This window comes from Phyllostomus hastatus, unplaced genomic scaffold (assembly GCF_019186645.2).
Source record: "Phyllostomus hastatus isolate PE091 unplaced genomic scaffold, TTU_PhHast_1.1 phas_scaffold_585, whole genome shotgun sequence".
In the NCBI taxonomy this organism is placed as follows: Eukaryota; Metazoa; Chordata; class Mammalia; order Chiroptera; family Phyllostomidae; genus Phyllostomus; species Phyllostomus hastatus.
The window spans coordinates 20,159,310-20,186,243 of record NW_025334037.1 but is presented as its reverse complement, the minus strand read 5'-3'; the positions used below and the strand labels follow the sequence as shown (position 1 = coordinate 20,186,243).

Sequence of the window (26,934 nt, the reverse complement as noted above, 5' to 3'; positions counted from 1 at the left end):
ACTCCTAGCCCCGCCTCCAACCTCGTTGGCCCCGCCTCCCAGTTAGGGGCCTGAGCCGCCGGCTTGCCAGTCAGCGAGGCCCTCCTAGGCTCGTTCACCGTCTTGTACGCCCCGCCCCTGGGATGGCTTCAGCACCGCCTGATTGTATTTAAGGCCTCTCTGCGTTAGTGCACGTGGATCGCCAGGAGCAAAGCCGTGCGAATAAGGGGAGCAGCGGGTGTCCCTAGTCCGGGCTATGTCTGGCTGTCCCACTCCGGGGGGAGAGTGTTGCTTACGGCAATGCGGCCTGCAGGTAGGGGCGGAGTCGCGGGTGGGAGGCGAGGCGCTAGTGGGGCTTGGACGGGGCTTCCGGGAGGCCGTGATGCGACCCCAGTGCAACCCTGCTCCTTGGAGCGACCTGAAGTCACGTTCTGCAGCGGTCGCTTCCCGGGGCTGGGTTGTCATACGGTGGGAGATGGGCAGCAAACGCTGAAAAAATCAAGAACCAATTAGGAGAGCATTCGAGGCCTTAATTGTGTGTTTTAAAGCAACTTACTGGGAAGACAGACCAATCAAGGGAACATGCAGCGCTGGAGTGGACAAGGAGCAAACAGTGACCTCTCAAGCTTACCTTTACGCACTGGCTACCCGCCTGAAGTTTGCGGAGCACGCTGAAGGCTCACGGCAGGGGGCGGTGCGGGGGAACGTTCGCCTTGACCAGCGCTGTGCCTTAGTAGCCAGCACTTTCCCTCAGCAGTTTGCCAGCCTCAGTTTAGTTTGATTATAGGGTGATCATAGAAGGGATTCTTAAGCTGAGGTCAAAGGAACATCCACCCTAGGGCTGCTATGCTTTTCATTTACTTGCACACACCAACAATTTTATGGAGCACCTACGTTCTCATTGATACCGTGATGATGTATGGCCTGGGGCCAATTTCATTACAATGTGGGAAGCCCTGCATAAAATTAGCCCCCTTAATCTTCTCCCATTTTTCTTTATTAAGGCTGAAGGTCCCAATTAAAAAATAATAACCAGCCTGAGGTTTTATTGTGAAATAGTTGTGGAGGAGGATGAAGTTTTCCTCTCCCTTCTAGGTTCTTTTGATTGGTCGGTCCCATAATCAAATCAACATGAGACAGATTAACAAGAGAAAGTAACTGAACTTAATAACATAGTAAATAAGGAAACTCCATATACATGGGAGGTTCAGAGACAGAAAGGTAAAACAAGGTGTACAAGGACTGTCTGGAAAAAGTTCAGCCATTGCTAATATAATGAGAATGTTTGTGTGACATGATGTAGCCTAACAGCCAAAGAGCATAGACTGGAATGCTCGTGTATGAATAATGATGACTTCACTGCACTAGTGAGTGAGGGGCCTTAGATACTTTGAGTGAGCATGTGTACTGTGTGGCCGTCACATTCAAAATGACTGAGCGAGTAGAGCAGTGAACCTGCATCAAATTTTGCGTTAAGCTTGAATGGCTAACCATGGCTACTGTGTGGATGATTCAGAAGGCCGCAGCTATGGGCAACTGGTGATTGGCAGCTTCATCATGACAACACGCCAGCTCCTGCATCTTGTCTGGTACAGAGATTTTTGGTGAAACATCACATCAGCCAGGTGACTCGGCCCCCTAAAGCCTGCAACTTCTGGCTTTTCCAAAAACTAAAATCACCTTGTAAAAGGAAAAGGTTTCAGACTATGGATGAGATTCAGGAAAATACGATGGGGCGGGGCTGATGGCAATTGGGAGAACTGTGTGAGGTCCCAAGGTGCCTACTTTGAAAGGGACTGAGTCGTCATTGTCCTATGTACAGTGTTTCTTGCATCTTGTATCTTCTTCAGTTAATGTCCCTATTTTTCATATTACATGGCTGGAAACCTTCGGCACAGACCTTGTATGTGACTTTCTGAGCTGAGATAAGATGCCTTGGAGCTTCAGAGGGAGAGAAAGGTCATTCTTAGAATGATAAGAAGAGCAAGTGGCAAGTAATTAGAACTTTGCCCCGCCTTATAGATAGGTCATGAAAAGTTATTTCTAGTAATAACGCTTAAGGCCAAGGCCCCAAATTTAAATTCTCTAAGGGAGAGGTAAAAGTTTCTCCTAAGTGTACAGGGTCTCAATCATCTTCCACTGAAAATAATTCACATGCCAAAGTGGCACATCTCTGGGAGGCCTGTTCTGACCTCCTTCAGCGTCTACAAGCATTATGTGCTGCTGCTCGCCTCTGAGCACCCCAGTCCTCTGGGCAGCTTCCTTTCACAGTCCCCTACAAGGCTATCTCAAAACCTCACCGTCTACCCCAACCCTGGTTTGCAGCTGACTTTGCCTCCAGAGTTGCTAAGAGGCTACTACTATGGAAGCTATTAGGTGTGAACTTGTCAACTTCAATTTCTTCCTCTCCCCACATTATAATGTAAAGGTTAAGGACTAGGCATCTAGAAGCAGACCGCCTAGGTTCAAATCTTCCTTTTCTACCTGGGTGGTCTTGGGCAAATTAATCTTTTTTTTTTTTTTAAAGATTTTATTTATTTATTTTTAGAGAGGGAAGGGAGGGAGATAGATAGATAGATAGATAGAGAGAGAGAGAGAAACATCAATGTGTGGTTGCTGGGGGTTCTGGCCTGCAACCCAGGAATGTACCCTGGCTGGGAATCGAACCTGGGACACTTTGGTTCCCAGCCCGCGCTCAATCCACTGAGCTACGCCAGCCAGGTCAAATGAATCTTTCTTGGAATAATTATTATAAGGATTAAATAAAGTTCCTATAAAGCCTGTAGAGTAGTGCCTGGCACACAGTAAGCACTCAAGAAATGGTAGCTAGCTACTCTTGACCCTGGCTGGTGTGGCTCAGTGGACTGAGCGCTGGCCTGTGAACCAAAAACATGGTAGCTACTCTCGATATCAATTGTATTATTACATACAGGGTGGGGCAAAAGTAGATTTACAGTTATATGCAAAACACAGTTTATTCTTGTGGTGTTATTGATTAATTATCATATTTTTCCATAAGAAAAACTAAACCTACTTTAGCCCCACCCTGTATTTACTTGTGTCTTTACTCTTCCTCTTGTCTGAGGCACATTTTTCCCTGTTTTCCTAATTCTAGCTTTTGTATGCACTAATGCTGACCTATTATTTAGGTTATTGCTCTCCTATACTCTTTTTTTTAAGATTTTGTCTATTTATTTTTAGAGAGGGAAGGGAGGGGGAGAGAGAGAGAGAGAGAGAAACATCAATGTGTGGTTGCTGGGGGCTGTGGCCTGCAACCCAGGCATGTGCCCTGACTGGGAATTGAACATGCAATGGTTTGGTTCGAAGTCCGCACTCAATCCACTGAGCTACGCCAGCCAGGGCTGCTGTCCTATACTCTTAATCTCTCTCTCTCTCTCCCTAATTTTACCTCCTAACATGTGGAAAACTCTCCTAACCAGTTTTTCCTTCTATTTCTGTATCGAGCCCTTTATAGCAACTCTACTGAAAGAGTCCTTAGAATTCTCTGCCTCTAAGCTTTGTTAATTTCTTGTTCCATTTTTATCTAGTTTTTATAACCAATTTGTCAAAACAGTTGTTACGCAAGGTCATGGTTGACCTTAGTTACAAATGTAGTTGGCCTAGCGAAACTCCATCCCAGGGTCCACCCTATTATCCACGCTGTTTGTGACTGAACGTTGCTAGAGAAAAATCACACAACTGTGCTGACAGGCCACACATCATAGTCAAGATTTTAACCTCAAATTGGCACGTAGTACTACCCAACACCCCTCCTGTGCTTCCCTAGTAGTTCGCTGTCCTGCTCCTGGAAATGACTAGTTGATCCTATAGTCTCTTCAAGGCTCTCACACTCTGTCCCCACATTCTCGCTCGGCTGGTGACTGTTTCTACTTAAGAAAATAGAAGTCATGAGATACGAACTTCCTACCACAAAACCTGCAGATCTACTTAGACACGAAACCATCACCTTCTCATTTTGCAAAGTGGAAGGCCACTTCTTCCACTTGTGCTCCGGATCTCCAGGCCCTCTCACCTGAAGTTCTTTCTGTCCCTCTCCTTGTCTCTCTTACTGTGAATCAATTCCTTTTCTGGCAGGACTGTTCTCATCAGCATGGCCTTCCAGCTCCTGGGTGATCGGGCCCTACAAACGCATAGTCTGCCACTTTCAACGCTTCATCCCTGTAGCCAGCTAATCATCTTTCTGTTCTTTAAACTCCTCAAACACTTTCTCGCTCTTGGTGCTTCACACCTGCTGTTTCCTTCGCCTGGAGTGCTTGCCTGTCCCCAGCACGAAGTCTTGCTTGTGCACACACACTCGTCCATCATACACTGGTTTTTCCGTATCTGTTAAGCCTTAAATGTTTCCTACTCAGAGAAGCCTTCTGAGCCTATTTTTTTCTAAGTCCCTTGTTTGTTTCCTTATTGCAATGTATATATTGCAATTTGTTTATTAATGTGGCCTTCTGTTTATAAAAACTACCCCCTGCCCTGTAAATTCCCTTAGAGCAGGCACTTTGTCTCGTTCTTAGCTGATTTCCCAGACATGCTTCGCCAGTGAGTACTCAAGAAATATTCATGATTCATGTCCCAGTGAATGGCAACACTATCTACTTGAGCCACTCAGCTAACCCAAAACTTGGGAGGTCCTTGAAGCCTTGCTTTTCTTCACTTCTCTCATCCAGAGTACTGCCTTTCATTTCAACTTCTAAAATACCTTCCAAGTCCATCTCCACCATCACTCCCTTGCAATTTCCTTTTAGAACTCTCGACAGCCTCCTTACTGGTCTGGTCTCTTGCTTTCTTGGTCACCACCCTTCATCCTCCTCTCTCCGCTGCCACGGTAGCAGTGTTTCAGAACCAAGATCTGACCCTGTCACCTATCTAAAACTGCGCAGTGGTTTTCAACTGCCTGTGAAATAAAGTCCCAACTCCTGTGCGTGGCGAGGTTGATCCTCTGTACTCTGCCTTCCGTTCCCCTCCATCCCACAAACCTGATTTATGACCAGTTCCAACTACTGAAGGTTCTTTCTGACAGAAATACCCTTTCTCCTGCTTACCTACCCAGCATAGTCCCACTTTCCTTCATGAATACTTAGCACAACCATCCCTTCTATGGAGCTTTTCCTAACTCCCGCTCCCTCCCACCCATAGCTTCTGTTCCCCTATTGCCCTGGATTATTTCGTACTATATGTTGCTGTGTTGCCTTATAACTGTTAACTTCTTTACTAGATTGTGAGTTCCTCAAGGGTAAGGATTTTATCTTATTTACATTCCTTTGGGGGGGGGGCCTTCAGTAAAGGTTGTTGAATGAATGAATGAATGAATGAATGGATGGATGAGAGGGCTCTGCAATTGATGCCAGAAGAAAGGTATGTAGAGCGGATGTTGTGGCACAGAGTCCAAGGAAGGAGTGATCACTTCTTGGTGCAGCATGAGAGGGAATTGTCGATGAAGTGGGGACGGGGCCTGGTGTGAAGGCTGATAAGAGGGAGTCTGACGGCTAGAGTTGTCCAGGTTATTGGATGATTGCAGGTCCAGCATGAGCAATAACAGTGCAAAGAGAAAGAATGTATTTTTGGCTGTCAAGAAAATGTCTTAGTTATCTATGGCTGCATAACAAGTATCCCAAAACTTAAGCTTAAAACACAAACATTTGTTGTCTCCGTTTCTCAGGATTAGGAATCCAGGAGAGTTGAGCTTGAGGTTCTGGCTCAGGGTCTCTCAGGAGTTGTCAGTCAAGCTGTCGGCTGGAGCCACAGTCGCTCTCAGGTCTTGACTGCAGCTGGAGCGAGCTTCCAAGCCCTCGTGTGAAGCTGTTTGCAGGCCTCCGTTCCTCGCTGATTTTTGGTCTGTTGCAGGCCTCTGTTCCTCGCCATATGGCCTTCTGCCCAGGCTGTCTCAGTATCTTGAGTGGCTGGCCTCCCCCACACCAAGTGATCCAAGAGAGAGAGGGCATCCAGTTGGAGACTATAGCCCTATAGCCCAATCCCAGTCCCCAAAGTGACATACTGTCACTTCTGCAGTGGTCTGTTGGTCATACAGACCAACTGCGGTACAGCATGGAGAGGAACTATATACCATGCATGGTGTGAACACCAGGAGATCATTAAGAGCCATCGTGGTGGCTGACATTCACAATGAGGTTGAGTAGAAACTAAGTAAACTCACTATTGCAAACTAAGAAAAATTAGGACAGTGAAAAAGTGAATTTCACAAAATTAATTGCATTCAACTTAAAGGATTACTTTTTTATTGTGAGATTATTGTGAGTTTAAAATGCACTTTATTTTTTTTGAGGAAGGTAATAGTGATTGTTAAATACAGTTAATGCTGTAACTTAGCAATCTTGCGTCAGTCTCTCATTTAAAAACAACAGAAACTACTGATCTTGAAGTTGAGAAGTCTGAGAATCACTGAGATGATTATTATAAGGAAACTGATATCCAGAGGGCTGTGACTGGCTTTACAGTCTTCTGATGTTTAGTCAGTGCTTGATTAACGTGAAGAAGAATTTGTAAGTGTGGCGAAGGGCTTTGCGTGCAGGTGACGTTGCAAAGAAAACCAGCATGCACGGGGAGGAGAACGGAGCAGACAGGCAGAAAGGAACAAAAACAGTGCTGACGACTGTGCTGTGTTTGCATCCAGTCCCTTCCCAAGGCCCGTGTCAGGAAAAATCCTGGAAGCCTGAAATGAGCAAAAGAGACGACTCGCTGTGTCGGGCTCCCTTTGAGCTGCTGTACAGCTCCGTGAGTTGTTGCATCCTGACAGGCATGCAGACGACCACTGTTCATAGGAATGCAGTTTGTATCACGGACACTCCGCTCATTGCTGCGTGGTGGACATCGTCCTGTTTTTGCTTTATGTGTAAATCTAGAATTCCTGATCACTTATATGTGCTAGTGTTTGTTTTGAATTCTCTCTGGTACCAGTTGTAATGTATTTCTGGTTCCCTCCTTAATTGATGAATTAAATAGTATCTTTGACACATGTTTTATTTATTTATTTATTTATTTATTTAATTTTTTAAAAGGTTTTATTTATTTATTTATTTTTACAGAGGGAAGGGAGGGAGAAAGAGAGAGAGAAACATCAATGTGTAGTTGCTGGGGGTCATGGCCTACAACCCAGGCATGTACCCTGACTGGGTATCGAACCTGCGACACTTGGGTTCGCAGCCCGCACTCAATCCACTGAGCTATACCAGCCAGGGCTATGTTTTGTTTTTTAAATTATATTTTATTGATTATGCTATTACAATTGTCCTGATTTTTCCCCCTTTGCCTCCCTCTACCTAGTACTCCCCCTACGCCCTCCGGCAGTCCCCACACCATTCATTGTTCATGCCCATGACTCATGTGTGTAAGTTCCCTGACTGCTCCCTCTCCTATGCTGTACTTTACATCCCCATGGCTGTTCTGTAACCACCAATTTGTACTTCTCAATCCCTTCACATTTCCACCCATTCCCCCAGTATCCCCCTGCTCCCCTCAGAGAGGCAACCACGCATTGATGTTTCTGTCCCTCTCTTTCTCCCTCCCTTCCTCTCTCTCTAGAAATAAATAAATAAAATCTTAAAAAAAAAGGAATTGTAATTTTGTGGGTTTGGACTAGTGAATGAACCTTTATTAACAACAGCTGCCTTATCATTGTTATTCCTGCGGAATGAGGCTGGCTAATTGCTGCAATACCTCAGTCCTGGGAAAGACAAAAAGGCAAAGGGAGATCCTTAATAACAGGCCATTTTCTATAATGTTTGCAACTTGCTGGGCAAATTGGTGGTTTTAAGGATTGGAAAACTGCAGGAGTCTTCTCATTAGCTGTACTTTACTATATAATTAAAATATCATTATATTCCTAGGAAAGGAAATAGCACGTTATACAGGGTATGGATAACTTGGCTAGATTTCATTAAGATAACACACACACACACACACACACACACACACACACAAAACTAACATAGCTATACTATCAACTTTAATTCAAGAACTTTTAACTCACTAAAATGGGAAGGAAACTAACATTGTGTCACACATTATGCCAGTCGCTTTATATTCACCGTCTCTCATTTTAATCCTCATAATGTTCTCATTTTATGGGTCAGTATACTGAAACTCAAAGTCATGTAAGCAAAAAATTGTGTAATAGGAATTTAACTTTATGTCCATGAACTCCTAAGCCCTGTGTTGAGTCAGAACTTGAAAAAATTTCAACATTCCCATGTTCTTAATTTTAAGTTTTGAATCTGCTCCATCAAATTATCATTCATAATACCTTAAATAAAGAGTATATGTCAGATATTAACAGTGAATTCAGGACAACACCGTGATTTCAGAAATCTAATTAAGTAGCTGAGAATCCAGTCTGTTCAATAATAATAATTTGACCTCAAAGATATTTTTTGCCCTTTTACCCAGTGCCAAGATTCACACAGGCAAGCTTCCTTGCTATTCTGTTCCTCACTGTGGATCTGTGTTAGCTGGAGGATCTGTCCCCTTGGGGCCTCTAGCATGCGTAGGGATTTTCTGTGAGACGCCACACTTGGGGCATGCCCTAGGTTTGATCTGTGTTTTTAGTACCTTGCACAGCTGTCAGAGTTGAAGCTCAAGGTCACCAGAGTTTTGCAAAAATCTTCAGGGAAATGATGGCTTTGGAGCTAACTTTCCTTCCAGGTAGATTTACTCTCGTTTCTTTTATGGTCCCTATGGGACCTACTTTCTTGCCAGCTCAGCCATTTATTTTGAAATATTTTTAAAAATAATTCATTCAGCATTTTAGTTGTTTTCAAAGTTAGGGTTGTATATCATACTGCCAAAAATGGAGTTCATTGTATTTCTTTGTTTTTGTTTTCATTAATTTTAACTTTGAAAAAGAGGGAAGAACATTGGTGTTTTTTTCTCCTAAATAATTTTTAGACATATAACAATAAGGTTCTTATTTTAACTAGACTTATTGCACTGATCATTTCATGGTACATAGGAATATCAAATAAAAATATTTGTACACCTGAAACTAAAATGTTACATGTCAATTATGCCTCAATAAAAATAAATCAATGGACTCAGTGCTTACCCCAACATATATATATGCCTGTGTTCCTGCACACACCCCTTTTTACAGAAACGGGCCCAGGAAGTGTATTAATTGTGACTGTTTCTGAGCGAGTGCTTTTTGCTATTTTCTTGACTTTATATTTCATAATAAGTATGCATTGCTTTTGTAATAAGAGAAAATAAAAACAATCACTATGGTAAAAAGGCAAGGCATTTTTAGAATAAAAAAGATGAACCAACAGAAGATGAACAAATAGCTATTACAGTGTATCATATATATTGTGCCTCAATTAAGTGTTTTGTGTACTAGAAATTTACTAGATGACAAGCATGCTCCTTCAAAACTAGATTTTATGTTATTTCAGACATCTCAATAGGCACTTTGTAACATATACTGGGCAGTTCCCCACTTTGGTCTTATAGCCTGTTTCATAGTGATGTACTGTAGGCCCCATACTGGATAATTGCCACGTAATATAGCAGATCCACTCTGTAAACATTAAAAACAAACTATGTTTTATAATAGGTTTTTCCCTCACAGTATCTTCTCTGTGGTAGATTTTCTTAAACTTTATTAAATTGGCTTCTTAATAGAAATTTCAGCTAGAATAGCCACTTGACAAAATAATGTCTGGTTTTAAAATAATTGTCTCCTTTTTAAGGACAAGGAACATCCAAGATACCTGATCCCAGAGCTTTGCAAACAATTTTACCATTTGGGCTGGGTCACTGGGACTGGAGGAGGCATTAGCTTGAAGCATGGGTAAGTTTCTGGTTGATTTCTTTTTTTATTTTTAATTTTATTTACTTTTAGAGAGAGGGGAAGGGAGGGAGAAAGAGAGGGAAAGAAACATCAATGTGTGGTTGCCTCTCACATGTCCCTCACAGGGGACCTGGCCTGCAACCCAGGCATTTGCCCTGACTGGGAATCGAACTGGCAACCCTTTGGTTTGCAGCCTGCACTCAGTCCACTGAGCTACACCAGCCAGGGCCTGGCCGATTTCATTTCTGGGAATTCTCCATAGAATAGGCCATGGAGAGCCCACCATGCATTTTGTCCAAAGAAAACTGATGCACAGTTTTGTGTAATCCTGAAAGGTGTTTCATTTCTACTTGAGGAAATAAATATTTGTGTAACTGAGTGGAACAGCTACAGTGTATGTATGTCTAAGTCGCAAATATAATAAATACCTAAGGGTTTGAGAACACAATCTCTAATCAGAATAATTTGGTCCTCAGTCTTTGGAGTAGCAAAGTTAAATAACAGGCTGCCATTATGTTCATATGTTTGGAATTGTAAAGGGTCCCCTCTAGGTAGACAGGATTTGTTTCAAAGGTTCAGAAATATATTTTAAAGTCACTTAAAAACAAATTACTAGCCACTGAATTCCTAAAAAGTACATTTTACTGAGTCAAAAGAAAGGCAATACGCCGCTCTAAAGCACAGGACTACTATTAACGGACGTAGCACCTGCTGGTCCGTGTTGCTCAGAGGACAAAGCAAGAGGTACTAAACTAGAAACAGAAGGAATGAACGGTATGTAGTATTTCACTAGAGGTATTCGGTGTCTTTCCTCCAAGAGGATGAAGAAATCAGTAACTTACTGACAATGAAAAGAGAGGTGGTCGAATCTCATTCTCTTAAGTGATTTTTCCTCCTGGAATGTTTAGAAATATTATTGTCTGGAGGCTGAATGTTAAACCGAGTAGCTTGATTTATTTCTTTATCCTAATTCACTTTAACAAAATTGGATTGCTACAATATTTCTGTAACATTGAGTATATAGAGTAATACCTTCAAGGAGGCCGCATTGTGTACAAGGAATGGGATGTAAACTGTGATAATCGGGAAGTTTCGAACGGAAGGGGTTTTATGGCACACCACAAGGTGGCGCCGTTGTGACTTCATCTGCTTCAGCTGACCGAGTACCTGCTGAAATGGTGGAACTGTGGGGAACGACAGGAGGGGCTTGAATTGGTGACTGTCACAGCCGGGTGGGAAGGGATGCACTCCGTCTGAAGAGGTCACGTTCCGGGTGCATCGTCCGTCCGTCCGTCCATGCATGCCTCTTTTCTTAGCGTAAACCCAGTGCTGACGTGCCAAGTCAGCATTGCGCAGGCTATCAGATTACTGTGCCAAAACTTTTAAGATGATCTGTTTCCAGCAGAGTCTTACAATGGGTAAAATAACATTGGTTCTTATCTTATCTATTCAAGAGTCCCAGTACTAGTTTCTCAGCTGTATTATTTAAAATAAATCACATTCTAAACATTGCCTTTGATTAACTGCTTTTTATTTGCATATACAGAAGTAGTTTTTGAATGCACAAGACAGAGCTTTCTAACACACTGAATTAAAATAACCATTTTAAACTGACTTTTTTTTTTATAAAAAGCAAAGTTAAAAATAGAGCACAGGTAAGGGATCATTGCAAATCTCAAGAGGGAATTTTTTTTATCATAAGGACATAAAAGACTATGTTCCTTCTAGAAGAATTTTACTGACCCATATACTGAAATTGTGCGGTCACCCTGAAACACTCACTGGTACCTTTTAAAATTAAATGGCTTTTATAGCACTATAATCAGTTCATAGGAAAGTTGCATCCCGTGTGAAAGGCTTTGGCCTTAGATTCTTAATGGGCGAGGAGCTCCTCCTGGAGGTCACAAATGGAAACAGCCACAATTTTATGGCACTGTGTTTGGAATCTTACTCAATTTGTGCCTTACCTAGTAAGATAGGTAATTCGTACTAACGTGCTGAATTTTTTCCCTAAGACTTAAATGACTTCATAAGCCCACATCAACTACTGTATCAGCAATGTTACCCTTATGTTGTTAGCAGAAGCTTGGTTTTTCTTTGATGCTTAGGACAAATAAATGTGGAATGAAGTACAAACCCAATAGATTATGTTTCTAGCATAATACTACAATAAGCTCTTTGGGAATATAAAATTGTTTACTGAGTTCAAAGTTTGGCTGATACTATTCCAGCTTATGCTGCTGATGCGTGATGCCAAAAGATGTACATGAAAGGCAGTTGAAGACACACGCAAGAGTTGGGTAAGAAGGAGGGAATGGAAGACCAAGAAAATGACAGCAATTGAGGCAGTCCTGGGGTGCGCAGCAGCCGTTGTGATTCATGGGGTCCCTGCCATTCCCATGTAACACGTCCTGTTTCTACGGCCAGAGGTGCTAATCCTGTTGCATGCCATTAGAGTTCAAATGAATAAAATAGACAAGATAATTAAGGCATAGTAAGATTTAAATGACTAGACAGTAAAAAAATAGATGTATTACCAACTCTGGGGTTTTGTTTGCGCACTTACCGCTTGTGAAAGAGCAGGGAGTATAGAGAAATAAATTCTAAAACTTAATACCTTGAAATGTAAAATGCTTTTTGTTTGCGGCTTATAGCACCAAGTAAATACTTCGCTTTTGGTCTTTGGCATGTTTTCCTCCTAAAATAAAAGCTCTGTCATCTTTGTTATTTTCGTCCAGACATCTCCTCCTTTGAAGGTGTAAATATATCTTTTCTAAAACCTGTTTACCTAACCTTTTAATTATCCAACGTTGATCAAAGCCTGAACTCATTTCCATTTTACAAAGGCAGTAATAAAAACAGAGTTGGCGTACCAAGTCACTTGAATGCGCAGAATAAATACCCTGGATTTTCCCACTTTGTAGCTGAGTTTTATTTACAAGCGGACTGTTTTGTTCTTTATTTGGGCCTGTTTCCAGCACTGCATAAATTTCTCCCACATGAGAAGACCTGCAAGTCCACTTACCACTGGAGGTGGTTTGAGTCCAGCACACATCATTCTAGAGTTTCTTCCCTGCCCATTCCCACTGGTTCTAGAAGAATGCCACTCTGTGGCTTTTTTACGCAACAAAGCTTTAAAGCACTAGCTGTGTTGTGAAAACAAATGTTTGAATGTCGCTTACGTGCTTTGGTTTCCACTGCCATTATCAGGTCAGGCGTTTATTTTCTAGACCTTAATTTACCAGTGGACCATTAAGGAACTTTCTTCATTTCCTTTCATTTTCGTCAGTTCCAAGTCCGTAACTTTACTAGTGACCCCAGCTTTAACAAGCTTGATTAAATACAGGCTGTCCTCATTTTCACTATGAAACAGTTCATGTTTACTCCATGTCCCTGCGTCCGTGCCTCAGTGGCAGAAGCTGGAGCACGCATCTGCTGGCATTTCCTTTGTTTGCATGCCTGTGGCAGTTCCATACCCTCTGGTGGCAACTGAAACTGATACATGAGCTCAAGGATCCTGGGGGGGGGGCGGGGGCGGAGAATTTAGAGAAGATTTTGAAATCAATTTGCAAATCAAATTTGGGAGCACCTTGTGGTAAATGGTAGGGTATAATACAACATTCTGTAACAGAGAGCCCTCTGGATGTAGCCATGTCTTTCATATTTTAACTTTTATAACTGTTTCAGCCTTATCGTCAAATATTTCCATAAGATAGGTGTGTTTCTCAGACAGGCAGCATACTGTTCCCAAAAAGTAGCCGTGTTACTGCTGTCATTTTAATAAACTGTCCAGCAGAGGTCTCTGAACTTCATGTTTTATAATAAGAGAGTTTAAAACAATAAAATTAAACTGATTACTTGCAACACAGATATGTACTCCTGGTGAGCATGTTTTCTCCTGATTGGATTTTAGATTAACTGTATTCCATATATAGTATGATAAACTCTGTTTATTCATGCTTAAAGATTCATGCTAAAGACTTGTGTTTTCAGATTTTATTTCTGCTAACCAGATGAAAGCCTGGTTGCCAATGATTTTGTCCCATAAAAAGAAATAAAGAAATATATATGAAAAACGTAGAAGACTAAAGCAAACTACCACCATTTTCCTGTGTCACCAGCATTAAAAGGCATTAAAGTGTTCGGTTTCTTTCTACACAGCCCATTAATTAAATCAAGTTGTTCCTTGTGTGACTTGACTTAAATGGAACATTAATGATTGGACTTCAAGGATACATTTTTCTTTGTGCAAGAGCAGAATATCAGAATTCAATAAATACCAATTTCTGTGTTTTGTGTTACCAGCGATGAAATCTACATTGCTCCTTCAGGAGTGCAAAAGGAGCGGATTCAGGTATGGGAAAGGGATCCTCCTTAAATTCAAGTGTCTTTTCTTCTCCACCCGACTATTGTTTTGTGAAATGGAATTAATTTTTTTTAAAGTTTGTTTCGAAGGATGGTCATATTATGAGAGTGTAAATAACTATTTAACAAACATTAGTTGAGTGACTTAAATGTTTTTATAAGGTAGGGAATGTCCTCGTGCAGCCAGTATGTGTTGAGCTCCCCTTCAGCCTCTAGAGGGCGAGCGTGAATAGCGCAACCTTCAGTCCTGGGGTAAAGAGGGTTCTAGCTTTGCAGCTTCAGAACGCCGCCTTTATCAGGCGAGGAGGGAATCAGATTGATGGTCTCAAGCAAACCAGACTTGATTCCTCTTTGATAATAGCCAAGCTATTGCAATTTAAAGTTATAAACGTACTTCAAGATTTTGAGAAGACTCATTTGTATTGCTGCTACAGTAATACCCCAAATCTGTTTAAAATGGCCACATAATACTTAACTTCTATTTATGGCATAATGCTTTATTCATTAACCATTTGTGATAAACCCTGCAGTTTGTAGTTGGTAATAAACCCTGACAGATACAAGTGACAAGTCAGAAACACGCATGCATTACTAGGAAATATCTGGAACTCTCCACACGTACTTAGAACTTTAAGAATAATATACCTTGTTGAGATGAACAGTTCTGAATAGCAGCTAAGTATCTCAGGGGATAAGAAAATTTTACTCTCTATATTTTCCCTCTTATATTGTGAAATTAAAACGTCCATCTTAGACTAACAGCTTCTTTATATAGTCTCTCTGAAATATCCTTGTGAACCTAAAGTGAAGAAGTGACAGCCATATCACTGCACGCATGTTAAATGTTCCATATCAATTTTTTCCTTCAAATTCTAAAGGAGGATTTTTTTTAGCTGTCTTGAATATTTTCCTTAGTATAAAATACTTTTTGTTCTCAAAATGGGTAAGAAACTTGGGAGAGATAAACTATAATTATATGAATATGTAAAATATGAGTTGAATAAGTGTACATATATATTATCACTCTGCATGTGAGTACATATTGTATACAGCGGTGGGCAAAAGTAGGTTTACAGTGGTAATATAAATATAATACAATAATAAACAATAATATAGTAAACTCCTTCATGTACTCACAACTATAAGTCTACTTTAGCCAACCTTTGTATTATAAGAAAGGGGACATTTTCAGTGATTCTGTATAAAGCTTTTCTCTTTTTGCCCTCTATCAATAGCCTGAAGACATGTTTGTTTGTGACATCAATGAACAGGACATACGCGGACCTCCGCCGTGCAAGAATCTAAGAAAAAGCCAGTGCACTCCTCTTTTTATGAACGCTTACACCATGAGAGGTGGGCCGAAAGTGGATTTGACATAAAGAATGTTTGTAGAGCAGGCTCCCCTGAGTAATGGTAGTGATTATTATAGTTAACATTTCTTGGGTGCCTACTATGTGCAAGAGTTTTCAGTATGTTCACCCCTTCAGTCCTCGCATCAGCCTCTGTGGAAGGTCTGTGATTACTCCGTTTTACACATGGGAGGACCGAGGTTATGGGAAGATTTTTCCAAAATAAACAGCCAGGGAGCACTGGGGCCAGAACTCCAGCGGAGATCAGTGGGACTCTACTGGATTGTCAAATTGACCAAGAACTCTGATTACAGTCAGATTCCTACTCTCGGTTTAGAGTTATACCTCTGGGAATTTGTAGTAGAAATAAATCAAATTACAATGAGGGCCTTTTCCTCGCCTTGGTGGGAGTAGTCCCATAAGTTTGAAAAATTTACCGGGTGGTAAAAATAGGAATATTATTTTAATTCCCAAAAATCATGGTAGAAAGCCAACCTGGAAAGGTTGAACCTAAGCCCTGGCTGGTGTAGCTCAGTGGATTGAGCACGGGCTGCGAACCAAAGTGTTGCAGGTTCGATTCCCAGTCAGGGTACATGCCTGGGTTGCAGGCCACGACCCCCAGCAACTGCACATTGATGTTTCTCTCTTTCTCCCTCCCTCCCCTCTCTAAAAATAAATAAATAAAATCTTTAAAAAAATGTTTAAAATAAAAGAAAGAAAGGTTGAACCTAGAAAACAATTTTAAAATAGAGAATTGTAACTGAGTGCTGGCTCAGCCATGGCGGTGAAGTCATCAGAACTGTCCTCTGATACGGTCGCTGAGTGGAGTCAGCACTGAGTAAGTGGTCATGCTGTGTTCTGTTCCTGAATGTTATCGGCTATCACTGAAAGGACAAAACTTTAGGAGAAGGTTCTAACAGCGTGAATGACCTTTCCCAGCATAAAACTCAGTACACTTCCAATTTCATAAATAGCCATTGCTGAATTTTATAGCATTCAAGTCCTTTTCTAGGTAAATTTATTGAATTTATACCTTAAAATCCCTACTGTCCCTTATGTTACCAAGATATGTCCTGGACTGAAAAGGCTAACTTGATGATTAAGGGTCAGACTGACCTAGGTTCAAATTCAAGTTCTGTCACTACGTCTGTGAACTGTGGGCAAGTGTTTTTTTAATCTCTCTGAGCCTCCATCGACCACTGCGTAAATGGTGACCTCTACAGTGGTTGTGACAATGCAAAGAGATAACGTGTACAACGAGGTTTGCCCAGCGCCTGGCACAGAGGAGTCCCTAAGTAAGCGGCAGTATTATTATGACTGACCTCCATGATTATACAGCTATACTTCGGGCCGTCTCAGAGATACTTCATGAGCACATGTAAGGTATTATGAACTGTTCTGATACTGGGTAAAGTGTATTTCTCTCTTCCTTCCTCCCTCCTACCTTGCTACCTACTGCCAACTTATTCCATGCCAAGAAAAACAAGTCCATAACCATGTATGTGTGTGTGTGTGCACGTACACATGTTTTTGTGTGTGTATGTATATATATGTTTTTCTTTAAAAGGTGTAATTCAGCTCTCGCCGAGCATGTGACTCCTTCTGCCTCCCCAGGAGCAGGCGCAGTGATTCACACCCACTCCAAAGCAGCTGTCATGGCCACCCTTCTCTTTCCGGGACGGGAGTTTAAAATCACACATCAGGAGATGATAAAAGGAATAAAGAAGTGTACCTCAGGAGGGTATTATAGGTATTATCTTTTCTCCTTTTGCTTAAAGAATTTGAAAAGTATTCTTTCTCCTTTGGATAAACAGGCTACTGGGTTGTTGTTTTTTTTTAATGCATTTAATGAGATGCTGTGGGACCCACGTTAAATAATATTCCACTTAAAATGATACTTCCAATCTGTTCCCAGTGACACAAATCAGATGCCTCCCCTCCCCTACCCTCACCACGGCCTTGGCAAATTATTAGCAACACGAACGAGGACATGTTTGTCAGAGCAAAATGACAAAACCTTGGCTGAGACTTCCACAGAGATGGACAGATTGTGTCCCCGCGTCGAGGCACCCAAAGAGCAAGATCCCCCCACCTTCCCTCTGTCTGCAGGGAGTTTCATCCCTGACCGAAGTCTTCCCTTCACTTTGATTTGACTTAGTGTTTCTAGAATATGTTCATATTTATAAAAGTTTTATTATTATTTCAATCAAGTAGATCTCCGTATGTCTTACAATTTTTCACTGAGGAAAGTGGCGTAGATAGTCTATAATGAAGGTCTCGATAAAATCAAATAAACCCACCAGCCCACAAAAATGTAGTAATTATTCATCAATCTAGAATATAGTGACGGGACGAAACATGCTCTCGGTGCTCGGGTGTTAAGCTGAGCATTTCATTTGAATGTATTGGCATCCTCACTCCGGAGTCTTCACCCTTCCTAATTTTCTTAAAGGGCCGTGTTTAGAGGAAGAGGGTGCCAGGTTTTCTAAAGTGCTCTGACAGCAACACCTCATTGCTGCTGCCCGTAATAGAAGGTACATGTTTAAACTAGTGTGCTGAGAAATTGATTTGATTTGATTTTAGTTAATATTTATTGTGTGCCTAAAGCATTCCTCAGCACTGTGAAATACCTATTTATAAAAGTTAAATATTTATAGTATGAGAGTGTACATACTAAAGAAAGTCTAGTTGCCTTTTCCATATCTGGGTCTTGAAGGAAAGGCATTATGTGTGATATCAATTCCGTCGGCATTTGATTGCTTTCATGAAGGAATAAAAACAGAAGAACGTAGCGAAGAGTGGGGAGAGGAACAGAGCACAATGGAGAGCTTTGGAATTTTGTGGGGGGGAAAGGGCGTGAATTTTTGAAAAGATGCCATTTTCTATGTATTGTAACATACACATTTGGTATATTCCTGTGAGTGTTTCAGAATTTAAAGAATACAGACTTTTCCGAGACGTCCTTTGCGATTCTGTTTGAGCCTGGCTGGGAAATCAGTAATGGGGTCATTATTTCAGCTCAGGAGGGAGTGATGTTTTACCAAAGTTTGCAGAGAATCCTAAGAGCCCAGTTTTCAAAAGAAGGAGCAATAAAGGCTGGATGAAGTAACAAAAGAAGGTTCTGATGTTCTCTATTCCATTTTTTTAGGTCCACCTTGGGGAACAGTGTTTGAAATAACCTAATTCTTATCAGCAGAAGTTACCATATTTACACATAATGGTCCTCCCTTTTGGAAGCAACATGTGTGTGGTAGAGTGAAAAGGACACTGTCTGATGGTCAAGGACCGTTCTGGCTCTGGCCCTCATTTAAATATAAGGATTAGTGTAAAGCGGGTGGTTTGGATTGAATTACTTTACAGGTCTTTTTTTTTTTTTTTTTGCTGTGGAATTATTTTGTCCCTGGAATTTTTCTGACTATTCAGTATATGCTAGAGGAAAATATAATTTTGTGATTCTCCTGGCTACTATTAGGAAAGATTTGGGACTAGCAATTCCTCCCTCCCATATTTAAGAATATTTTATAATTACTTCTACTTTACTTAAGTGAAACAATGAGCAACTGAGCACTGTTAATAACAATGGTTGGCCAGGTCACACATGACAGCTACTTAGCTTGTACCTGCCCTAAAGTAGCAATTTCTGACACTGCTTTAGCACAACTTTTAGGTTAAGGTTAGTTATTACAGAGGGTGTGAAAAAGCCAATTTTTATTACCAAGGCAAGAGAAATTTGTGTAAAAAGGAAAATTTGTCTGGGTTTTGAGCAGTTGTAAATGACCTTAGGGATAGGCTTAAACTTTATAGTAACTAAGTTATTTGCTTAAATGCTATTACATGAATAAAAAGGAAAAGACATACTCTGATTTTATCACATGTATTTACGGAAACAAGGCGGAAGTAAAAGTTGTTCTGATGCCCTATATTTAAGAATGTTCTGAAATATCATATCTTTAATAGCGATCTCCAGAAGTTTCTTATTATCCCAATGCCACAAATCACACCTGTATTTATTTGTCTGAGCTCGTTTGGGGTCCTTCAGAGTTAAATATGTTTTTTATCATTTAAAAATTCCTATTTCATAAGTAGTTCAGTTGTTAATGCCTCAATTCTGATCAGAAACCTGTCATGTCCCATCTCCTATTAAAAATATTTTGATTGTCTCTGCCTCAAGGAAATACTTGCATGATCTTGATCATTTCTGTTAGGTGTTGGTATCCTATACGCATTTCTGCCACTCAGTCTTAGGATCAGAATAATGCCCGCTAAAGTCCCAAGGCACCTGTGATCCAGATGTTTGTGCAGATACACAGCGTAACATGCCGCAGCTCGTTCATTATGCGGAGCGGTTTTCCAGATACAAAGAGAATATCTGACTGGTTGCCTGAAAAAATTTACAAATTCTACCTATGAGTACTTCTGTTTTAATGGAAAAAGAATGGCTTGTTTTATCTTATAGATATGATGATATGTTGGTGGTACCCATTGTTGAGAATACGCCCGAGGAGAAAGACCTCAAAGAACGAATGGCTCGCGCGATGAATGAATACCCGGACTCCTGTGCGGTGCTGGTCAGGCGTCATGGAGTTTACGTCTGGGGAGAAACCTGGGAGAAGGCTAAAACTATGTGCGTATAAATCAAAGGACTTTTGGGACAAGTCACCACACTCTAAATGTGGAAGAAAACAAAATATGTCTTAGGATTTTAAGTGAAGTGTGATTTCTTTTTTAATGTGTTACTGGTCAAACTGGTTTAAATTTAAATAGTTTATTATTATTGTTTCTAGATATTTGACTTGCATTGTGCATTCATTTAGCCCTGGCCAGTGAGGCTCAGTCGATTGGAGTGTTGTCCTGTAAGCCAAACGGTGGCAGGTTGGATTCCCGGTCAGGGCACCTACAAGAAGGCAACCAGTCATTGTTTCTCTCTCTCTCTCTAGACAATTTTAAAAAAATGTCCTCGGTGAGGATAAAAAGAACATTTTTTAAATGAAATATTTCCCGGAGGAGCTACTATTTGGCACAGTACTGTGCACTGTGGTACAAAGGAGGAGAGAGAGCTCTTGTTCTCCGAGTTTGCAGTTGGAGGGGAGAATGAAGCTAATCCACATTATGTAATGATCTGCTGCATTTATTTCAAAAAGTGGCTGAGTGAAAAATTTAAATTGATATCAGTGGTATATTTTAGACTCCTTTTTATCTCCTAAGAAGTATATTATGGTTGCATGATTCAGTATTATTTCTTTCCATGCTTTAATAATGTTGGAGGCAAAATAAGAAACATTTAGCTTAAAATTGAGAAGAATTCCTAACCCAGCTAGGAGCAGGGTTAACTCGATGGAGAGAAGAAGTGTGACTATTAAGACTGAGGGACTCTGTTTCTCTGAAGACAGTCAGTTCGTTTTGCTTTTTCTTCCATAGGTGCGAGTGTTATGACTATTTGTTTGACATTGCCGTGTCAATGAAGAGAGTGGGACTGGATCCCACACAGCTTCCGGTCGGAGAAAATGGGATTGTGTAAGCCAGATGGAAGTTTATATGCAGAGACCAAGCTTAGCTGAATTATTACTTATGTGAAACCTATTTTTTTAATTAATTGAAATGTTCACGCTGCCATTAATATGTCACTAAATACTGCAGATGATCACCCTGAATCTCTTCTGACATCGATTTGCTTACATTACTGTCATTTTAAATGACAGTGCAGTAGAATAAAAATTTTATAATGAAGGTGGGGATGGATGGGGCAGAGGGGAGTGGTGGGAGGGAAATGGAGACATCTGTACTTAAACAACGACAAAAAATTCTAATTAAAAAACTTTAAAATGAATGGTTTTTGTTTACTTTTAAATCCATAACAGCAAAATATTTCCCTTTGAATTAATTTTCTTTTTCATATACACAGTCCCAGGGAATTTCTGTTATTCTTTGAAGTTGCTTGTGATAATAGAATTCATTGGGAAATTTCCACTTAATTACAGAATGAACAGTTTCTTGTTTCTGCCAAAACTAGCGGCCAGTTGTCTCTCTGTATTTTGTGTGACTTTACAGTAGCATTACTAGTGATCACTCTCTGCTTACAACATTTTCTTGGGCTTCTGTGACACCAGACCGATGTGATTTTCTGCTCACCTCATTGGCCGCTTTTGTGGTTATTTCCTTGAATTTTTCTCCTCTATCAGCCTCGGAAATGTCGGAGGGCCTCGTGGCTCTCTGCCCTTAAGCATGGTCTTCATCTCCACTCTTTCCTAGGAAATCTCAGGCAGTGCCAGGGCTTTAAATGTTATCTGAATGCTAATGCCTCACAGTGTTTTTCCTCCCTCCAGACCTCCACGTCCCAGACTTTTTCCTCTCCGCCTCCTACTTCTCACCATTTGGATATCTAATCCGCATCTTGAACCTACCGAGGCCTAAAACAATGCTATTGATTTCTCCTCCCTGTGAGCCATTACCATCCCGTCACCCCAAACATTTTCTGAATGCTTATTCAGAAAACCTGTCTGAGACAGACCTGTTTTGTTCTAGTGACCTAAGAAAAATCCTGACACACTGTAAGCACTCAGTAAATACCTGTTTTCTGAATTCTTGGTGGAGATTCTTCCACCAGGGAAAAAGAGTTTTGGTCACTTTGCTCAACCTCGTTTTTAAAGTGGAGCTAATCAATGAGATAACGTATGTGAAAGAGCAGCCATTTAAACTGTGCCCTGTTCCCCTCCCTGCCCCCCCCACCCCCAAACACACAGAGCCCCTGTTCGTATGCTTCTTCCCCACCAGGAGTGCAGAAAAGGCTTACAAAACCTGGCGAAAGTCTATCTGCTACTTAGTTTTCTTATACAGAAGAATGTGATCCCTACAATGTGATTGCTAGGTGCCAAGGTGCAAAGGCGAAGACAAATACGGCTCCGGGAGGGCTTATTCTAGGCCGGCCCAGGGGTGTCAAGTACGCACTTGTGGAGGGGGTCAGCGGGCCTTCTTCCCATGCCCTTGGGACTGTTCTCCCAGTCATTCCTCTCTGTAAATCAGGGGAAGGGTTGGCTGTGAATGAAGGATTAAACTAGTAAGAGATCTAGATTAAACACTTTTATTTCATTAAGTGCAGGACATTCCACTCTCAGACTGAATAGGGGATTAACATATTTTAGTCAAGAGTCTGTCATTTGTTTCTCAGATGATTTTAGAGCCGTTTGGTCCCACCCAGTTCTCTTTCTCAGAGGTGCCTCCAAATAATATCGTTCCCCAGAGCCTGTTCCGAACAATCAGAAAGGCAGAGTCATAACCCTCAGGAGAGTTTCGTCTTATATTTCAGTGTGCTCAAATACTCCCCTTTCAATGAAGAGAACTGCCGTCTCATCAGCAATGCTAGTCAAGTGGTTGGATGTGGGACCAGTGACATGGATAGCAGTTTTCCAGAAGCAATTCAGATTCTCACAGCGCCACGCTTCAAAGCGTGGCTACCAGCACACGTGGGTTTTCACTGCACTGATCTGTATCTTTAATCACTGCATCATCTCATTTTGGATGATAATCACAGAAATAGGCATTCTTTTGTGATTATAAATTATAAGCAGTGTTCATTTCTTTCGCAGTCCTAATTTTGTAGTTTTATTGTTTGAAAGTTTATTTTCAGCCCTGGCTGGCATAGCTCAGTGGATTGAGCGCGGGCTGCGAACCAAAGTATCACAGGTTCCATTCCCAGCCAGGGTACATGCCTGGGTTGCAGGCCTTAACCCCCAGCAACCGCACATTGATGTTTCTCTCTCTCTCTCTCTCTCAATCTCCCTCCCTTCCCTCTCTAAAAATAAAATAAGTTAAAAAAAACTTAAAAAAAAAGTTTATTTTCTGAAAAGTAAGTAATCCCGACTTAAGAAAAAATAGAATTTTTCTCTATTTTCTTCCTCCTTGTTTACCTTTCTACAAAGTTTCCATTATGGGACTTTTAGAGGCCAGAGAATAAGCAAGGCAATTTTTATCATAAGTGCTATATTAACCTCCTCTATGATTGTCCTGGAAACTTTCTGATTTAGAAGTAGTTACAGGTTAAGAGGATAAAATGAATTTGTCCATGCCCTTAGAATGGCACCCAGCACAGGCCTGCTGTAATTGTAGTGAACAAAGCAGTCTATCTTTAGGGACCCTTAGACCAACGTAAGGGGCTTTACAGTACATTCCATCCAATTCTTACAATAACCCTTGAAGATATTATCTTCATTTTATAGATGAAGAAAATGAAATTCAGATGAAATTCAGAAGTTATATTACCCAAGTAAATATTTTACCAATATCACTCAAGAAGTTCCCTGCACTTCTCTGCATTAACCCAACTTTATCTCACCAATATATATTACTAGTAGCTCTTAAGGGTGTAAAGAGAACTCTCAAAGCACATGAGGCTTTTGAGATAGGTATTAGGGACTTGGCTGTAACAGAATTTTTAACATGTTCACAAAGAAGCATCTTTGGCTTTACTAACCTAATATTTCTCCAAATTTCTCCGGAGACCATTTATTTATGATGCATTAGGTTTCCATTTATTATTGAACAACATTAATTTTTATCCTTTTAAATATAAATACAGAATTCTGTTAATTATTATTTTACTAAGTACCTTTTTTTTTCTACCTGGTACTATTTTTTATTGCAGTGAAGGCTGCGCATCTTTGCAAATGAAACCCAGGAAGTATGTCCTTGTTTGTAAACAGCACGGCTGCAAGTGAGGTTTGAACGTTAACAAGTGAAAATTTCCAATAGCCAAAATTACTGTAAGAAATCCTTTAATTCACCCATAAAGTACAGAACTATATATGGGATTTGTGAGTTTAACCTAGTTTCTTTCATTCTTTCAGAAGCATTTCTTGCCCTCAAGTAATCAAACTTTTTTCCTTTCTTGAGGCTATGGATGAAGCTATAATCACCCATTTACCTACTAGTTGAACAATGTGTTTTAAAATCACAAATTTTTCTGTCAGTCTCAGGCTTAATTGCATCTATCACATTTAATATAATTAAAGAAAAGGGGATATTGTCCTGAGGGAGAACCCCTTTTAGTTAACACGAACATGGTTCAGTACCACTGTGACTGGAACTCACTAGCTTCCTAAGATTCCTTCTCTTTTCTCATGCATGGTTGAACTTCCCAGTTAATAAACTTCTCTTTCCCATGCTGTGAACCTAAAAAGTTTGTGTGTATGTGTGTTCATTTAGGCTTGTATTATTTTACAAAAACTGGGTGAAAAGCAAAATACCCCACCCCAAGGAAATGCAATGTATTGGTGTAACAAGGACTCTCCAGCAGCAGGCGGTTGTGTGGGTGTCCAGTGTAAGGCTCCCCATTTGAAACACTGGTAACCAGCTGTAAGCCTATCTGTTTGATGCAGATGATCTAAAAGTCACAAGAAGGATACAACTGCAAGAAAATGGAGCAGAGACATCCCCAGGGCACTGATTGTTCCTGGGTGGCGAATCTTCACCCCTCAAATGACAGCTGCAAACCTAGGATAGTAAGGCGATGTCAGTAGATGTTGCATGAATGTCTCTTGGCCTCCCAGCAATATTAAAGCAGATGGGTATCCTGAGTGAAATGGAACCTCTGACTCCATTGGGAGAGAATGGAGCCTGGCGAAAAGGGATGTCATGTTAGTTTTTACGTTAGGGGTGTATCGCTCATGGTGGTCAGTGGAACAGGACTGAGAAACTCTTAATCCCTGTTTAGGACAGAATTAGGAGGGGGAGTTATAAATCAACATCACATCAACAAGGAAGGGATTGGGAAGAATAAGATTATTAAATAGAGAAAGAAAAGCTTCTCTGATATCTATTGAATGCCTTTATTTTTATGAGTCTTCCCATTAGCAAACTCTGAATCCCTTTATTCATTAACTGTATTTAATGATAATAATAATTGCATGAAGTCTAGAGTTTAGCAAACACTTTCCCTCCTCGTGTCAACTCCACAGTCCTGGGATTCAGTGTTAGCGCCACCCACCAGAGAAAGGGTAAAAGCATCTGGTGAAGCAGGACAATGTTCCTCCAGTTTCTGTAACCTTGTACCCTTATTAGTAGACAATCAAGAATGTTTGTTTTTCAAATAAACCTCCATGCTACCCATGAAAATATAGGACCAGAAAGATTAAGTCATCTAATGCCTGTGAGTGGTAGAGGTGGGAATTTGTCCTAGGCCTTTGCTACATTCTGTGGCAATTGCCAACCTGGATGAGCAAATACCTATCAGCAAATGCGGATCTAAGCATTTGGTTAGTTAATTTTTAAATTGTTCAAGATGATGTACATAAGGACATTTTCGGGTTGATTTATCTATTTTCATTCCTTCTATAAATTTCAGGTATATTCTTTCTGACATTTTAATAAAACTAAAATATGTTTCATAAAACAGTTTAACAATACTTATGGACAGGATCCACAGCAAAATGTTAGAATATTAGGATATTATTAAAGGAGAAATTACTTCCCCACCTCCCCCTATAATTCTTAATAATGAACTTATTATGTATACATGCTGAAAAGGCTGCAAATTCCTGCCTGTCCACTTAGTTCCCGCAGCTCTTCATGAATATGAGAATCCTGATAACCTCTGTCTCATGGAACTTAGAAATGTGTTGATTCTGTTTTAAATTCAAACCTCTAAGGGATTTGCACCTAACTGACGCTTTCCAATGGCACTTTCTAAGCGATTCCTTTTACAGGATGTCAGGTATAAATCTGCCCTTTAAATTCCCTTGTTTTTTAGCAATTATTGCAGCTCATTTAATCGCATGGCGTCTCTAAGTGGTGATCTTATCACACAATGGAAAGAACTTACTCATTTTGATTTACATTCATTAATGTCATATCAGCATTCCTGTGTGCTATTCATAGAAATCCTTTGAGACTTCTCGCCTCCATTTTCCTGAGTATCCGAACCTATTGTAATGTTCTCTGTTGCCTCTTTTTATCCACTCACTTCAAGCTGCTGATTCCCCTTCCCTGCATAGAATGACATTGTTAAGACCTTGTGTTGTGAAAGCTGGCATTGTGAAAGATAATACTTCTGCCCCAGGTAACTTCATAAGAATTACCATTTAGCATTTACAATGATTCTGACTCACCCAGCTTACAAAAAAGTGTGATTTTAACCCAGGCTTTAACTGCTTCTAGCTGTTAATCTTCAATCATTCAATGTCATTCACATGTTCTTCAGGCATTTTTTTTTATTTACTTAAGAAACAAATCACTACCTATAGTGCCAATATGAAATAAAAACTTTACCATAAACCGAATCCACGTTACATTAAAATATCTGTTGTCACTCATAATCTTTCTTAAAACTTTCGCACTCTGGGACTGAGCTTTCCCTGCTTGATTTCCTCTTCTGCAATTCCTTCTGCCCATCCATTCTCATGGAGGGAGATATTATTCATCGCCTCACTCCTT

At 40.6% G+C, this 26,934-nt stretch overlaps 1 protein-coding gene across 1 annotated transcript; it reads left to right on the top strand.

Moving 5' to 3' along the window:
• The first annotated feature begins 72 nt into the window (after window positions 1-72).
• LOC123810041 (APAF1 interacting protein) lies at window positions 73-21,302 on the top strand. Its single transcript, XM_045825397.1, has 7 exons — window positions 73-292; window positions 9,696-9,796; window positions 14,102-14,150; window positions 15,397-15,514; window positions 17,125-17,260; window positions 19,967-20,134; window positions 20,929-21,302. The coding sequence occupies exons 1-7, from the start codon at window positions 236-238 to the stop codon at window positions 21,026-21,028; spliced, it is 729 nt and encodes a 242-aa protein (XP_045681353.1). The 5' UTR covers window positions 73-235; the 3' UTR covers window positions 21,029-21,302.
• Window positions 21,303-26,934: the final 5,632 nt, after the last annotated feature.

Bases quoted from the DNA above. Each gene is read 5' to 3' on its own strand.
- LOC123810041 (XM_045825397.1), top strand. From the start codon at position 236: ATGTCTGGCTGTCCCACTCCGGGGGGAGAGTGTTGCTTACGGCAATGC. The intron at 17,261-19,966 runs GTATTATCTTTT...TTTATCTTATAG, and splicing joins ACCTCAGGAGGGTATTATAG to ATATGATGATATGTTGGTGG. The intron at 20,135-20,928 runs GTGCGTATAAAT...TTTCTTCCATAG, and splicing joins TGGGAGAAGGCTAAAACTAT to GTGCGAGTGTTATGACTATT.